This window comes from Sarcophilus harrisii, chromosome 5 (genome assembly GCF_902635505.1).
Source record: "Sarcophilus harrisii chromosome 5, mSarHar1.11, whole genome shotgun sequence".
Classification (NCBI taxonomy): domain Eukaryota; kingdom Metazoa; phylum Chordata; class Mammalia; order Dasyuromorphia; family Dasyuridae; genus Sarcophilus; species Sarcophilus harrisii.
Genome location: NC_045430.1, coordinates 25,057,441 through 25,075,827, shown reverse-complemented (window position 1 = coordinate 25,075,827; position 18,387 = coordinate 25,057,441). Strand labels below are relative to the sequence as shown.

General features: G+C 35.9%; 1 protein-coding gene across 3 annotated transcripts in view; it reads left to right on the top strand.

Moving 5' to 3' along the window:
• Positions 1-18,387, top strand: part of NR1H4 (nuclear receptor subfamily 1 group H member 4) — an 85,245-nt gene that overhangs the window by 36,846 nt on the left and 30,012 nt on the right. For 2 of the 3 annotated variants that reach the window (XM_023504410.2, XM_012550594.3), the window contains 2 exons: positions 4,234-4,596; positions 16,132-16,284. In XM_023504410.2, coding sequence (XP_023360178.1) covers positions 4,234-4,596; positions 16,132-16,284 — 516 coding nt within the window. The remainder of the gene's footprint in view (positions 1-4,233; positions 4,597-16,131; positions 16,285-18,387) is intronic. The other variant, XM_023504409.2, reaches the window with a different exon arrangement.

Here is an 18,387-nt window from a genome sequence, read left to right as displayed (position 1 = left end):
AAATTATGAACTAGTTTCACATCAGAGATTTTGTGGCACATCATTTTTATTCAACTTAATATCAATAGTGAATCACAGTATTATTTAGAATTGGGAACTGGTGGGATGGAATGTTAAGCAAGACCAGAGAATTTCACAAAAATAGGAAGACTAAAAATCTACTCGAGAAAAGCCCTCAGGCATTGGACATTTGGATTTCTGGGATGTTGAATGATATTTTAGCTATTTATATAAAAAAGTCAAAATTTATGATGAAACGGGTTTCCCTCCCTTCTTAGAGAGGAGGATGATAAGTACAGAATGTTGCCTAATCTGCAGTCATGACTGATCAACTATTTTTCAATATTATAAAGCAAGATTTGAAATGAGGAGGATGAGCTTTATGTAAAAACAAAAGGTATAAAAATGTAAATAATACTGTTAAAGCTGCATTTTTAATTGGGAAATTGTGATTGAGGATTTTAAAAAAGAAGAAATTTTTAAGGAATAAAGCCTCTAACTCTGCATCTGGATAAAATAAGGCACAGTAATCATCTTGGATTTGTTTTTGTTTTCTTAAACACAAAAACATCATCTATATGACTTTGTATTCAATCCATTTTAATGTATTTTATAAGCCATCTACCTTTTTGGAATATATTCTGCTTAGAGTTAGAAATTAAAAAAAAAAATCAGGACCTATCATTTCATTGGTGTAACTGTCTCCCAAGGTGGACTATCAGAGGCAGACTAGCAGAAGGTCTCCAACTCAAAATCATAGAGAGTTGAGTTAGCAACACAATGACAAAGGTGAGATCACCTCCCTGAGATTGTTATATTCTGCTGAGGATATAACATGCACACAGATAAAAAATAAATGAAGTAGAGAATGAAGAGAGACAGGATAAATCAGGCAGAGTGCTCTGCAAATATTTGAGGGAAAGAAAGCTTTCAAGTGGAATAGAGGGAGGAGAGACAGAGAATAAGGTTATCCAAAGTTGACATTTGAGTCAAAACTTGAGGGAACATAATGATTTTGAAAGGCAGAGATAGAGAGGGAGGGAGTATATTCTAGGTCTGGGGTATTGAGGGGGGGTACAATGGAGAGAGCACAGACTATGTGTCTAAAAATCTTGGGTTGAATCTTGGTTCTACTTTGTGACTTGGGCAAAGTTCTCTCTGGGTCTCAAGTATGACTCTGTGGTCCCTTCCACCTCTCACTCTCTGATTCTATGTTCCTATGTAGGGTGTGTATTTGTGTGTGTTCTTCTTGCTCTGAATCAGGTGTGTTGTTTTTTTTGTTTGTTTTTGTTTTTGTTTTTTTATGAAAATAATGTTAGGATTTAATGGCTCACACTAGGGGACAGCTAAGAGGATGGTTAGACCAGAAAGTAAAAGGACGTGAAGAAAATGAAAGAAACTGGAAAGAAATATGTTGGAGTTAGATGAGGGATGCCCATTAATGCCATCAGAATTCTAGTTCTACACTGTCCAATAACCATCTAATAAACTGTGAGAAGATCCTGCAACTAGGAATAACCTTGGGCAGAAGTATCTACAAGACAACACTCTCCAAAGTTCCATAGGATTACTCAGGAAGAAATCTCCATTGGCTTCTACTGTCTGAGAGGGAGTCAAATTCTCCTACTCATCTATAACTCGTTGTGGGGGGGGGGGGGGGGGGGGGGGGGGGGAGAGGGTTGAGGGGAGAAGAGAGGGGAAGTGGTTTCCAGTGGCAGGTTGCTGCCATTTCCCTACGGCACCACATTGAATGGAAAGCCAAACAGATGAATATGAAGGATCCATTTGTAGAGATGAATTACTTGAATATTATTATGTTAAAAGTATGTGATAAGGACCCAATGGGAGTCTAGCACCTTATTCACTGGAAGAAAAGATCCATAAAGTCCCCATTATTCCTTCAAATGCTAGGATTTGATATCCCTAACTATTCTTCATCCTCAGTTCCTTCTTTCTGTCTCTTCTCTCTCTGCCCTTTTTTCTCTTTTTCTTTCTTTCTTATACTTTCTCATGCTTTATTTTTTCTCTTTCCTCTTTCTTTTTGTCTCTTTCCCCCTATCCCTTAAAATGTGGTTACTTTTGCATCCAGTAATGGTTCTGCTTAGAATCTGCTTACCTCTCTGTTCTTCCTTTTACTATCTCGTCCCTTCACTGAGCCATGTCCAGAGCCATCTTGCAGACTTTCTTTTCTACAAAAATGAAGCCCCACAGTAGGGTCATAACCCATGACATGTTGCTATGCTTAAAAGCTCAGTTTAGACCAAATCAAAGGTAGCACAATGGCACAGCAGATAGAAGATTGGATGTGGAATCAGGAAGACCTGAGCCACTGAAAATCCTTGAGCAAAGGAATGAGAATGATATAGAGCACATCTGTGCTATAATGGACATAATTTACGAAAATTTTAAAAAGCAGAACTTATATTTGTCATAGTTTTATTGCGTGTTTTTGTATTTAATGATATTAGCTTTTCTTGATCTCCTCAACCACTAATGCCTTCCCCTCTGTTCTGGGGCAGTCCATATTGAGGTCAGTCCAACACTTCAGCTTTAGGATTAGAATAAAATGAGATACCAATTGTCCAACTAACATTCGGGAGTCCTCACCAGGTGTGACCTTGCAGCTTTTCTAGCTTGGGAGGTATATGGTCGTTGGATCTAACCTTCAACAAATTCCCTGCTAAAGCAGACCCTGAAAAAGCCAATTAACCCAGAGAGCAGAATAATAAGCAGGGCTCATTTTCTGAACCCTCCAGGCAACTGTTGGCTACATATCCTCTGAGACTCTTGTTTTTGAAAGTGGCTCATGAAAAGTTCTTTGTCCTGATGGAAACACAGTTAAATAAAAAATAACAAAACAAGTAAATAAATGACAGTATTTTAAATTTTATGAAATATTTTATCGACTCTCTTGTTTGAGTTTTAAACACCCTTATGAGATAGATGCTAAATACCTCATATATGTATGGGTTAGTGTATATATATGTACAGTTACATACATATTGTTACATATATATTATATGTATAATCATATAATATTGCATTGTGTGTTATATTAACACTTAATGGATATACATATACATGCACAAATATATATATATATATATAGTTACAAGTATACTTACATATATAAAAATAAAAACATCATATATCCCAGAAGTCTTAGTGCCATTTTAAACTTAAATAGCTTAAAATTTCAGTAAGATCCTTTTGGAACATTGGGTGTGTATGTGTATGTTTGTTTATCTATATCTCCCTCTCTTCTCCTTTCCCTTCATCCTTCCCTATCTTTCTCTTGTGTACGTAGTCTGTCACCTATTACATGAGATTTTTCCTAATATGGTCCACTTTCCCCACCTTACAACCTTTCCCACTTCCCTTTATACATTCCCCACTTGACAACATGGTGAAATGAAATGAGAACTAAATGTGAAGTCTGCAGACTCAAGTTTAAGCCCTGGTTCTGCCATTTTCTATCTGTGTAAACTTTCTTTGTATTTCCAGTGCTCAGTTTTGTTGTTCAGTGGTTCAGTCCAACTTATGACCCGAAGGACTTGTCCATGGGAGTGTGGAGCAATAAAACCTCTTATTGGTTCCTTCTAATTTGTCTTCTGCAAAAAACCTATGTCTGATTGATCTTGCTAAAAGACACCCTGTCCCCTTACCTCAATAAAAAGACATTCTGACTCCTTCTTTATCTCTTTTTTTACTCTACAACTTTTTAGGTTAGCCTGAAAACTGAAGCCCCAGATTTTCAGTATAGAAGACTCTCCTCAAACTCTTTCTAATACTAGATTTTCTTTAGAGACTAGCCCGACAGCTACGTCCTAAATAAAGTGTTTTGTGTCTATTAGAGAATCTCGATGAGTTCTTTCAAACTATGAACCATGACTCTCACATCCTTTAATAAGATCTGCTTCTCAGGGTTGTTGTTAAAATTCAGTGAGATCATTTCTGTGTTAAGTCCCTGGCAAACCTTAAATGTTGTTATTATTGTTGTTATCATCATTATCATTGTGGTCATCATCGTCATTCTTGCAGTCGAGTTAAAACTGCCTGGGAAAATTCAAAGCAATTAATTTTCCAAAGTTCTGTCAAATATTTCTTTAACTGAATATGTTTTAATAACCAGATAATTTAAAATCATTTTAATTCTGTTCTTTGATAGATAAAAGATTCATTTGCCTTGTAGCTTGTGATTATTCTTACATTTATTGCTGTTCTCTCATTCAGGTGTGCTTCCAGAACAATCAGGGCACCTGGGACCTGATGCTGATGTCTTGCCTTATACACAGTATGGAAATATCCAGTTTTCCCAAGTTCAGCCACAGATTTCCTCCTCACCCTATTATCCCAATCTGGGCTTCTACCCCCAGCAGCCAGAGGAATGGTACTCCCCTGGGATGTATGAACTCCGGCGAGTACCCTCAGAGACTGTCTACACGAGGGAGTCTGAGATCGTGGACATCCCGATGACCAAGAAACCCCGGATGATCTCATCTGCAGGGAGAATGAAAGGAGAGGAGCTGTGTGTTGTGTGTGGAGACAAAGCTTCTGGATACCATTATAATGCACTAACTTGTGAGGGATGCAAAGGTAGGATATTTTGGTTGACAATTTCTCCGCACTGAGATTTCACATTGTTAGTCCTGTTAGAACACTGGCTTGATTTTCTACCGTCTCCTCATTATTTTTCCCTCAAACCCTATGATCATAAGAATAATTTATTGCAAACCCATAGAAGATATTTCTAGCATATTTTAAATTATGTATAATGATTATTTTTTTCTTACTAAAGGCTCAGAAACACAGGACAAAGAAGGCATCTATGTCAGTATCATATACAAATAAAAAGTATTTACCATTGAATTTTTTTTGAGAGAAGTGATATATAAGACATCCAAATCATATTGCCTCTTTAATCATTTTATTTTTTATTGTTGTCTAAAATATATCATATTCATTCCTGATCATAACCTAGTTTGGAGCAGTTAAAAGTCACAATGGATAGAATGCTGAGTTTGGAGCTGGGGAGACTCCTCTTGAGTTCAAATCCAGTCTTATGTACTTACTAATTGTGTGATTCTGAGTAAGCCATCTAATCCTATTTGCCTCAGTTTTCTCACTGATAAAATGAGCTAGAGAAAGAGATGGTAAACCAGTTTAGTATCTTTGCTAAGAAAATCTCAAATAGGGTCACAAAGAATTAGGTATCATTGAAAAATGGCTGAACAACAATAGTCCAGTATTTAACACCATCTTTTCAATGAAGGAAAAATTGGATCTTTTCTTAATTCTTCTCTGGGGCCAACCTTGGCCATTATCATTACACAGTGCTCTGTTGTTTTTTCTATGCCCATAAGTGAGTCATTGAACTTATCTTACTTTAAGACTAGAGACTTCCCAGCTTTAGTCTCAATAAATTAAACCTTCCTTTCACTCTCCAGTGAATTTGTGATCTCAGTGGTAGACCCTCAATGGTATGGTTTGTAAACTCATCCATCCCTTCTTACCCTGTGTCTTCATTCTTCCCAGAGATCCTCCATAGATGATACACTTATCAGGCTAGATAGAGATCTTCCTCTAGGTACCTTAACATTCTGTGGGTACCAGCTGAAATCCAGGCTGAACATCTCTCCCTCAAAGCAAATATAGTCTTTATCCTATGAATATCTTGTTTGTACATGCTTGTTTTCATGCTGTCTTCTTCCTTAGATTGTAAACTCCTTGAGGGCAAGAACTGGCTTCTGTCATTCTTTCTTGGAATCCTTATTATTACAGTGCAATCAGCAAGCACTGTGTACCCTAGGCTAGCTCCATCTAACTTTATATTCTAACTGTGGACAGTAATTATTCTTTACCCTTTTGTTTTTCCCCATATGGATTGTATATACCAAACAATTGTTACTGAAATCCTTTCCACTGGGGTAGAAAACATCAGAAGTTTGGGTCCTTTTCTACAGACTTTGAAGTCAAAGGCTCCTTTCTAAAAATCAGAAAGCCTTTTTGTAGCAAAAGACCTTAAAATGTTATCTCATTTGATCCTCCCAATAACTCGCTACCTTATCCCCATTTTATATATACAACAGAGAGAGGTTCAATGATTTTCTAAGGGTCACACAAGATAGTAGGTCTGAGGAAAGATTTGAACTCAGGACTTTGTGTGACTCCAGGTCTAGGACTCTCTCCATTGCCCCACCTTTTTGCTTACCTCATTGTGATCATATATCCTAAGTCCTCTGGCACTTACTACCTTTGTTTCTTTGAGCAAGTCACCACTGAATTTCCCTCAGCCTCAGTTTCCTATTCTGTAAAATGAGCAAAATTGGCCAGGTAGCCTCAGAGAATCCTTTTTAGATCAATGATTCCATGAAGAGATTAATCTTACTTCTAAAATTTTCTTTTGCTTCCTGTACACACTTGCATCACTCAATTTGTTTGTCTTAGCGATAATGTAAAGGTGGTCAGTAAAATAGTCTGAGGAAACTTGTTGGGACGGTTAATGGAGATTAAGCCAAGGTTTGGTTGTAGGGATAGGTAGATTGGCCCACATGAAGTGACTTTGTCTATATTTTCACTCGAGTAACCTTAAGTAGGTTGTGATGCAAGTGTAATTCTCCCAGAGTACCTCCTGCCTCATCAAGTAAGATTCACTGTTAGAGACATTCACTTTTTAATATTTATATTTATAAAAATATAAATAAAAATAAAATTAGAAATATATAAATGTATATACATATTTATAATTTTATAAAAGCTTTTTTTCTTCCATAAATCAAAGGGATAAAACTAGATGATTTCTAGGCTTTCTTCTGGCTCTAAAATCCTATGACCATTAATCATTGATTTATTAAGCTCCATTGTTGTGGTGGTGATGGTGATGGTGTCATGTCTTATGCATCCCGAAGCCAATTGGGATTTTCTTGGAAAAGATATAGGAATGATTCAATATGATATATATTTTTCTTTTAGTCTTCTTCAAGTTCATTTATTCAATAAATATATAATGTATATATTTATATATACATATGTGTCTAAACACATACACAAATAAACAGAGATGTCCTTTTAAAGGAATACATCAATGGATTCTACTGTTCTTGTCCCTGAGACACTTCCAATCTTTTTTTTTTTCTTAAACCTCATGAACAGAAGTATTAACCATTGTAGTAAATCAGCTAACAGTCATTAACATCAGTGATCATAGCACGACTCAGGTGGAAGGTAATTGAAGGATCACGAATGGAGTCCAAATGAAGAGAAATCTCCAGTCTTCTTGAGAATATAAGGCTTATAATTGTACAATATTTCAGAGTCTGATTCTTTTTGTACAGCAAAATAACGGTTTGGTCATGTATACTTATTGTGTATCTAATTTATATTTTAATATATTTAACATCTACTGGTCATCCTGCCATCTGGGGGAGGGGGTGGAGGGTAAGAGGTGAAAAATTGGAACAAGAGGTTTGGCAATTGTTAATGCTGTAAAGTTACCCATGCATATAACCTGTAAATAAAAGGCTATTAAATAAAAAAATTTTTTTTTAAAAGAATATAAGGCTTATACACATGAAACATTTTTAAAATACAAGTTATTATATATGATGGATTAGCAAAAAACATAGCAAAAAGGGTTGTATGGTTCCTACTAACTCCAAAATCTCATAATTAATAACTAATCATCAAAGCATTTATTAAATATCTATGATTCACCATATGTTGAGTTACATGTTAATGGTACAAATACAAAAATGATGTTTGCCCTTTATGAGGTTATATTCTATGAAGAGAGGCAACATGTAAATACATAAATAAGTCTATATTAAATAAATACAAGGTAATTTGACAGAAAGGTACTAGCAGCCAAGGAGTCCAGAAAGGTCTTATTTGGGAGGTGCCGTTTGAGCTGAATTTTGAAAGATCCTAGGAATTCTAGGAAGCAGAGACGGGCAGAATCTGTTCCGGGCAGTCTATATAAAGGCAGAGGTGAGAGATAGAATGTTGTATGTGAGGGGATAAAAGTGGCTAGTTTAGTTGGATCCTACAATCTATGACTTTTTTGTTGTTAAGTCTTTTTAGTCACGTCCAACTCTGTGATCCCATTATGGGTTTTTGTTATTGTTGTTGTTTGTTTTTTGGCAAAGATACTAAAGTGGTTTGCCATTTCTTTTTCCAGCTCATTTCCATACAAGGAAACTGAGACAAGCAGGGTTGATTGACTTAGTCAGGGTCACACAGCTCAGCTAATAAATGTTTGAGGTCATATTTGAACTCAAGAAGATAAGCTTTCGTGACTCTAGGCCCTATACTCTATGCAATATAGCATCCTGTAACTATTCCTAGAGTAATGCTTTATAAGTTGGAAAAGACAGGTTGGAACCAAGTTGTAAAATAAATACCAGCCATGAATTTATGTTCTATCCTAAGCCCAAGAAGGAATCACTAGCAGGAGTCCTCAAACTTTTTAAATAGGGGGCCAGTTCACTGTCCCTCAGACTTTTGGAGGGCCGGACTTTAGTAAAAGTAAAAACTTTGTTTTGTGAGCCTTTAAATAAAGAAACTTCATAGCTCTGGGTGAGGGGGATAATCGTCCTCAGCTGCCGCATCTGGCCCGGGACGTAGTTTGAGGACCCCTGCTAGAGTTTATTGAGCAGGAGTATGACATGACCAGATTTGTGTTTTGGACTATTGGTGAGCTATAGAAAGTATGGTTTGCAGACGGGAAAGACTTGATGCTCTAATTCCTGCTCTTGGTGATCTTTGAGTATGATGTCATAGTGTGTGAATAGTTTTTCGAAGGAAATAAATCTGAACCCAGTTATCTGGGAAAGTTTATTGGGAAGAGAGGTCATGTGAGCCAGATTAAAATCCTGGCTCTGATGCCCACTAGTTGTGGGAGCGTGGTGTAGTTGATAAGGAGCAGGCTTTGGAGTTGGGAAGATATGAATTATACTTCTCATCCATATAGGCTGTGTGATTGTGGGTGCCCCAGATAGTAATAGAAAATTTAAAATTACAGGTAAGTGACTGATCTGTATCTGTGGAGGGATATTTCACATTGGGGGCAATCCACTCTAATTAAATTATATTTTACTCCTTATTCCCTCCTGGGATAATAATACAAACAATCAACCTCACAAGGTCGTTATAGTGCTTTGTATGTGTGAAATCACTTTAGAAATAGTAATTATTAAAATGAAAACTGATTTTAATAATATCATATACTCATCACTTCTCTATGGCAGAAGACATCAAGATTTAAAATAATATTTGATATATTAATGTGCATGTTTATATTTTAGTCATTCTTTAGGTTCATTCATTAGAGGCAGACAAATGATATAGTCACTTGTGTGTGGAGTCAGGAAGACCTGAGTTCAGATCTGTCCTCCAACACTAAATGTATGACCCTGGGCAACCTATTATTTGTTATTTATTATTTAACCTATTTTTTCCTCAATTGTAATATGTAAAACAATAATATCTACCTCCCAGGGTTATTGTGAGGAGTAAATGAAATAATATCTGTAAAATGCTTTACAAACCTTAAGATGATATATAAATATTGGCCACTATCATTTCTCATTCATTCAATAAATATTTATTGGATATTTTTGAGATACACATTATTATAGTCATTGTTCCTGCCCTTAAGAAGCAAACTTGCAGATATAAGACATATCTTAAAATCCAGAGGCCAGGCTCAAATTCTGCCTCAGATACTGGCTACATGAATGATGCCGAATAAGTCATTTCCTTTTCTTAGCCCCACTCTCCTCATCTGTAAAATGAAGAAGTTGGATTCAATAATCTCTAAGGTCATTTCCAGCTCTAAATCTAAGGTCATCTTATGAGCCTTCTGTCTATGATCTTGGGCTAATTAGTTATATTTCCCTGAGCTTAAAGATCCTCATCTGTAAAATGGGTCAGTAATATCTTGAGTACCTAACCTGACCATTGTAAGGAAAACTTTTTTCGCAAACCTTAAAGTATTCTATGTAAATGTGAGTCGTTATTGTGTTGTTATTATTGCTATTATTAATTTTGCTAATAAAATAGTGATGCCGATAGCAAGTGTCATAGATGTTCCAGGGGATGGCAGTGGAGGGGGAACAGATGTTAAGATCTAGGCTGGGAGGTTGGTAAGTATATCACAGAAAATCCTGTTAAAGTTCATACTTTTCTTTTCTTTTTTGGCTGATTACCAATGATTTCCATAAAAATAGATAACTGACACAGCAAAATATTTAAGGGCCAAGGTTATGTTAAGTAAATAATCTTTAGAAATACCAGAAATACAGTGACCAAGTTGTGTAAAACCATATCAATCATCTCTGGGAAACAGGTGACTTTATTTTAGGAGTTTTTGAATTAGTATCTACATGAATTTTTTTTAAATGGATTGATCAAGATATTTTCAGAGTACTTAATTCCGACCTTTATTAAGAGAAAGGAAGGTGAACCCTACATGTGGGGTAAGAAACTTCCTCTAGATGTGGTATTATAAGGTTACCATTGGAACTGGAGCTAAGTCTGTTGGATTCTTCTCACTCTTTCCATAGGATCTCTCATCTAATTTTCTGGCTGTATGTCTCTCTGATGTGTCCTTTAATTTGTTTTTCTTGTCCAATTTACTCATTTATTCACATAACCAACAAAAATGTATTAAATGCCTTCTACGTTCCAAGAGTGCTGCTCTGTACTGAGAATAAACATCCTCTGCCATTAAGGAGTTTACAAAGTCACAGCGAGTGAGGATTCTTTCATTCTTTGCTTTTATATCTCCAGAGTCTATTATGGCTCTGGACACATAGTAGGCTCCTAAAATATTGAATGTTTATATGTATATCCACAGAGGCCCGGACAATGTCTGGAATACAGTAGGGGCTTAACAAGTGCCAGTTAGTTGGGTATTTATTGGTATTTATATCCCCAGATTCTAGCACAGAAACCTAAGGTTCTTAACAAATACTTGTTGAGTGATTGATATACCGATTGCTAGAGTCTAGTCCAGTGTTGTTCAATCATTTCTAATGTATCCAACTCTTCATGATCCCATTTGGACTATTCTCGACTAAGAAAGTCAGGTGGCTTTGCTATTTCTTTTTCCAGATTAAGGTTAAATTGGTAGAGAGGGCAATTAAGTCCTGATGAATGGAAAATCATGTAGGGCAGAGAAAAAGTATTGCATTTAGAACCAGGAGAATAAAATTCTGGCTTTTCCAGTCGAGCAAGAATTCCCTCTACAATGAGCATGTCTGACAATGTAAACAATGCTCTGCCCAATGTTCAGTTCTCTTCCCATTTACTGAAAGGAAAAAAAAACTATTGTTATTTATTTTTTGAGCCATTCTTGACTTTCATTAACACAGAGCTCAAGCTTCCTTGCTATAGTGAACTCATTTTCATTGCCACCAATTTCATGAGCCTGCACAATTCTCTGCATTTTTCTGAGCTTCATTTTGCTCCTCTGTAATTAAAAAAAAAGAGGGAGTTAGCTCAGGTGGACCTTTCAGGTCTTTAAATAAAATGGGCTCTGGTCTTATTAGATATGAAATGAATTTGATTCTATGAATCCTCATACATAGGCTAGTCTATCAAATATTTAAAATTCATGCTTAAAAAATAAAAGTTTAATTGGTTGCTTTTTTGTTTTTTATGTCACAGTTATTTGTAAAAAGTATAAATTTACCTTTTCCACCACCCCATTTTGAAACTGAACTCTCCGTTGTCACAAATTATAACAGTTGAGCGAGAATCCCCACTACTTCCTGTCTGCCGAAAGGAGGGGGCTATGATTATTTATTTTTTGGAGCCATTCTTGACTTTTCCTTAACACAGAGCTTTTAGTGAATTCATTTTCATTGTTGTCAATTTCATTCTTCTGATTTTCCTTATGTAACTCTGTTTAGGTTCATAGAAATCCTCCCAAGTTTTCTAATTTCCTCATATTTATGCATCATCCCATTACATTTATTTACTATAATTGGTTCAGCCATTCCCCAGTCAATAGCACGTGCTGGGTTTCTAGTTCTTTGCAACAACAAAATAAACTACTAAATCCCAGGCTGTTGTTGTTTTAAGCCAAAGAGGAAATGAAAAGTCTTTAATGAAGTGATTTCCCCTTCCTTTGGATTGACTTTTGGTAATTCTCTTTTCTTACTGACTTCTTATTCACTTTTTTTCATATTAGGAGAGTTTTAATTCTCCATCTCCATTCCCATTAACAATTTTTCTGAGTGTTTGTAGCAATGACAGTTGAAGGATTTTATCGATATTTAAAAAAGTAATACTTGCAAAATTCAGGCATAACACTGAGCAACAATGACTGCCTACATCTATTTATCCGGCACCCCATTAAATCAATAATTCCATCTTCCCCTCCTTACCTCATGTTTATTATTTGTGTAGGGAAGGGAGACCTGCTGACCAATTGAATATGAATTCAGGTTTCAGATGTCAACTCAAAAGTCACATCTGGAAATGACTGAACACTTTTGTGAGGAACTGAATTTCAGAATAGGTCAGTGTCAGTCATATCCCTTTGGATGTCAGAGTCATCCACAATCATTGTATCATTTTTAAAAGGCATTTTTAAAGGAACAAATGGGTAATCATAAAGATCCTCTGGTCTTTGTGGTCACATTTTTCATTTGTAACAGTGGGTATTCATTGTTATGGTTTAGAGATTAAAAAAAAAAGAAATAGTCCTTCAAAAAGAACATTCCTTATACAAAGTAAAACGCCAAAAGAAGATTGCTTATAAAACAACAAATCTCTGTTCTATACTTTTTGCTTTAAATACGTATATGATATTTATATCATCTATATATATATATATGTATATATGATACTTATATCATATACACATATGTGTGTCATTATAAACAATTCAAACTGTTACTTTCAAAACTGTCCTGATTGTCATTCTTTTTGAATTATTCTCTAAAATACATAGATTATATATATATATATATATATATATATATATATACATATATATATCTGTATATATTCTTCACTAAGAAACTCAGGTGGCTTTGCTATTTCTTTTTCCAGCTCATTTGACAGATAGGGAAATGAGTTAAACAGGGATAAATGACGTATCCAGAGTCACACAGTTTGCTAATCCCCTCTCCCAGTTAAAAATAAAAGAAAAAAATTATAACAAGAAAAATGTAGTCAAACAAATCCATATAGTGACCAAATCCAATATGTACATGTCTTCCCTCACTTCTCTTCAGGGATTTGGGTAACATTCTTTCCCATATAACTTCTGTAAGTGTGTTTGGTCATTATATGGATCCAAGTTTTAGAGTCTTTTAAAGTTTTTCTTCACCCTACTTTTGTCATTGTTGGATATCAATTCAGGAAGGTCCCTCGACACTGTCTATTATAATAATTATTTTGCAATTAAAGGCTAAATCAGTAATCAGATAGAGTCAGGAAATCCCTTAATTTTTTTTTTTTTGCTTTAATTTCCTCATCTGTAAAATGGACTGGTTAAGGAAATGGAAAACCATCCAGTATCTTTGCCAAGGAAATCCAAAAAAGGGCTTACAAAGAGCTGGGTGTGACAACAGCATGTTATTAGTATCAAGCATCTTAAATCTGAACTATATATATTTGGGCTATAGAATAAATGGAGACATAGTGAATGGGTGCCTGGAAGTCTTGAGTTCAAGTTCTGCTTCTGACACGCATAGACTATGAAACCCTGGTCAAATCTTGGAACACAGAAGGTGGCAATTTGCACATGTAGTGGTAGTTCCCTCTCCCAGGAGTCTCTTGTACCAATGAAATCACAAAGGCCAGTCCCTTTATAATTAAATATATCCAGTTTTACCCATAAAGCCTTAAATATTAAAGACATGAGAATCAGTTCAGTATAGCAGATTAGATGGACACTGGCCATGACCCTTGGCAAAAGATGTATTGCTAAAAATCAAGTAGTCAGGAAAGCCTTTGAGAACAATGACAGAATTAGACAAGTCTAGTAACTTTCTATGAATATTTCAGTGGCCAAACCAGAAAACCAGCCAACAAATTAACAATGTTTATCAGTGGGAAAATGGTTCCCTTGGGAGGGAAGGAGGCTCTAAAGTCACAAAAACTGAGTTTAAATCTTGGTTTGGTCATTATGACCTGTGTGAACTTAAACAAGTCACTTAATTCTGTTTACCTCAGTTTCCTCATCTGTAAAATGATCTAGATAAAGAAATGGCAAGCCATTCCAGTAGCTTTGCCAAACAAAACAAAACAAAACAAAACAAACCCAACTGAGGTCATGAAGAGTCAGACAAGATTGAAATAATACAATAATCACAAAAATGATGAAGTTGCATTAGATGGTATTTGAGATCCCTACCAACTCTTGAGTTATTGCCATCTTGGGAATCATTTTCCTCACCTTGTAGTAGAGATTGCTTCCTTCTTTGTACTTGTTATCCATATAGTCTAGTATAGCAGGTACTTAAGTATTAGATACTTAAGAAATAGAAACTGATTAATCTGTAAACTAAAAGGGTTAAAAACAAATGGTTTCTAAGATTTCTTCCATCTTATCAAATTAACCAGCAAATTTTTAACAAGCAACTGCTGGTGTACTTATCTCTGTGGAGGTTAGGGGCTTGGAATAAACAAGGTCTTGCCTTAGGAAGTTTATAGCTGATACAGGGATACCCTCAAAGTCTCCCTGAGAACTTTGGGATCAATTGCATGACATGGGTGACTGGCAAAAGACCACCCAACATAGCCTGCTGACATCAGAGAAGGAGGTGCAAGATTTATATACATGGACTTAACAGGAACCCTAGGAAAGCGGTATTGTTATTGACCTCATTTTATTGATGAAGAAACTGAGGCAGACAGAAATTAAATTGCATGTCTAGGACCACACAGCTAAGTGGGTTTCTGAGGCAGGATTTGAACTCACATCTTCCTGCTCTGAATCTATTGCTTTAGCTGCTATGAGAACTAGTTATTCATAGTGATGATAAGAGCATTTGAATGGGGCTTTGAGAATTGCTAACTTTTTACATGTTATCTCATTTGATTCTCATGAGAGTCTCAGGAGGCAAGTTCTATTATGATCCATTTTATAGATGAGGATTCTGAGGTTGATTGAGGTTAAGTGATTTGCTTGGATTCATTCAGTGAGGAGTTATTTGAAGGGGTCTTTTTGATTACAAGTGCAGCACTCTGCTCACTGAGCCATTTCCTTGCTTCAATATAACAGTAGTTTATATTGATACAACATTAGGTGGCACGGTGAATAGAGTGTTGGACTTAGAGTTAGGAAGAGCCAAGTCTTCCTTCCTTCCTTTCTTCCTTCCTTCCTTCCTTCCTTCCTTCCTTCCTTCCTTCCTTCCTTCCTTCCTTCCTTCCTTCCTTCTTTCCTTCTTTCCTTCCTTCCTTCCTTTCTATTTCCCTTCCTTCCTCCCTTCCTCCCTTTCTTCTTTCCCTTCATCCCTCTCTTCCTTCCTTCCTTTCTTCTTTCCTTTCTTCCTTCCTTTCTATTTCCCTTCCTTCTTCCCTTCCTCCCTTTCTTTCTTCCTTCCCTTCATCCCTCTCTTCCTTCCTTCCTTCTTTCCTTTCTTCCTTCCTTCTTTCTTTCCTTCCTTCTTTCCTTTTCTCCCATTCACTTATTAATGCAGGTTGCTCCCTCCAGTACATTATAACTCTTTGAAGGTCAGGAACCATTTTTTTTTTCTGTGTTCCCACTGCCTGAAACATAGTAAGCTCTTAACAAATGCTTTGTTCATTTTTATATTTTCCAGTATACTTAGCATATATTTGACACCAAAATGTTCATGAAATGACTGACCAACTTAGAGAATCAATAATCAACAGTATAACATTATAATAGCCAACAGTATAACAATCAACATTTGAAACTCGTTTTGTTAATAATCACAAACTCTAAGAATTGGCAAGAACTTTTGTGATCATCTGCTCTACTTCCTCCCTATATTAAAATTCCACTTCCGACATCTGACAATTTTCTGATGCAACAAGCAGTTTTCTAGGGGCTGATGTGCAAATTATCATAGGCTTCGTCTTCCTCCCCAGTGTAATTTCTGCTGCTAAAGCAAAAACACCATTTAACACCATCCTGGATTGTTTTCACAGGTTTCTTTAGGAGGAGTATAACCAAAAATGCCGTATACAAGTGTAAGAACGGTGGGAACTGTGAAATGGACATGTACATGAGGAGGAAATGTCAGGAGTGCCGACTGAGGAAATGCAAGCAGATGGGGATGTTGGCTGAATGTATGTATACAGGTATTTACCTTACATAATAAGTTACACTGCCCATCACCGTGTGAAGCCATTCCTCCCCCTTATTTCCCAATTCAATTCAACACACATTAAGTACCTGCTATGTGCCTGTACCAGAGATGTAAAGAAAGAAAACCAATCTGTTTTTGTCTTTGGGATTTTACATTATTTACATTCTAGCTTGCAGACAAACAACTCCTTAGTCTTCCAGTAGGTAATTAAGAAGTGTTTTTGTTATTTTTATACAAGCAGAATCTAGTTATTAGATGAAAACATCTCTTGTGTCCCCCCTTTTCTGTTCCAGTAGAGCCGCCATCCTGGTGCAACTCACCTCACCTCACACCTGGATTATTATTCCAGTAGTCTGTCAGGGAGTGGGAAAGTGGGGTTTGACTGCCATTGCTATGATACATGTATTAATAAAATTATAGATTTCAATAAGCTGAAGCTATAAAAGGTTTCTGACTTATTGCTTAATAGAAAATGTAAAATGTTTGTGTATTTACTTTAATAAGAATAGTTAACACATTGTGTGTATATATATATGTGTGTATATATATATATATATTATATATATATAACTTTTTTATTTTTGCACATTGTCTTCCCTATTGGAATGTCAACTCTTCAAAAGATCTTTTGCCTTTCTTTCTATCTCTGGTCTTTAACCCACTTCCAGGTTGTTGATTGACTGATATAATAATAATGAATTAATAATTATATAGCGCTTACTATATGCCATATACTAAGTGCTTTACAATTATTATCTTATTTGCTCCTCATATTTATATTATGCTGTAAAGTTTACAAAGCAATTTGGAAACATTATCTAATTTGTCTATAGTTCATAGAAAGTGAGTTATTTGTCCAAAAGCACACAGTGAGTAAATGTCAGAGGTAGACTATGAACTTCTGTCTTATTGACTTGCAATTCCAACTTTCTATTATTATACCTCACTTCCTTCAGAGCTTCTAGTGAATTGTCTGGAGTTTTAAACTAATTCCTTTTAAGGGGAACTCTACCTGCTGAAGTATAACATTGCACCAATTGGCAGAGTTTCACACCGGAAATTAATCCACGCCGAGTTTTTAATATAATTTCGTCCATCAATCTGATAGAGATACTGTATTAACTGCCAGCTTTGTGGGGGCACAGTAATCTCATCCCTATTTGGAATGCATACTCGTCTATAATTAATTTTCCAGTCTGTAAATTTTAGAAAGCACCCAGATTCAGAGATAGTCTCTATTCCTGCTGAAAATGTAAATAGACAAACAAATGTCATCCAAATGATAACTGTCATAGGGAATAATAGATTCAGGAAGGTGACCCCCAGCTTACTGTGCACAGGGTACAATAGTGGGAAGTCACATTGACATCTCAGCGAGGAAACAACTGAGCCCTGGGAGGAAAAAAAAAGAGGCCAATGTAAATGATCCCAACTGCAGCCCCATGAAACTTTTAAAGCTGATGATCGTTTTCTCATCTTGGCGTCTGGGGAACAAAAGATCCACCAGAGATGCTGATATTTGAATCTGGTCTTGCAATGGAAACAGGGACTGTAAGGCTAGGGATCTCAGGTAGCTCATCTCTTAAACATGAATGAGTTTGAACCCTGGCACAAAGACCCTAGGCGTGGCACCAAATATGTTTAGGGATGCCAAGGAGGAATGGCCCTTATTATTTATTGATCCAAATTCTCCTTGATGGGCAAAGAAAATCTTTCAAATAAGATATTCTCTGGGCAGAATAATAAGGGATTTTCGCATAAAGTAAAAATGGAGAGAGAAGTCCTATAAAATTTTTATGGCTAGGTTAATTTTAATATGATATACTATCATATACTCAAATGGTTAAATCCCTAGGAAAGAATTTTAAACCTTAGCTTTGTGGCTATTTTCACTTTTAATTGTAATCTCAATAACATTTTCTGTCTGGTGATTAAAAAAAAACTTTACTTTTATTTATTTGGCAGCTATCCATAGGGATAGAAAATTGAATCTGGAAACAGGAAGAACTGAGCTGTGTGGCCCTAGGCATGTCACTTAAAAACTTCCTGTTTCAATTTCCATCATAAAATGGGGATAATAATTCTAAGGCTGTTG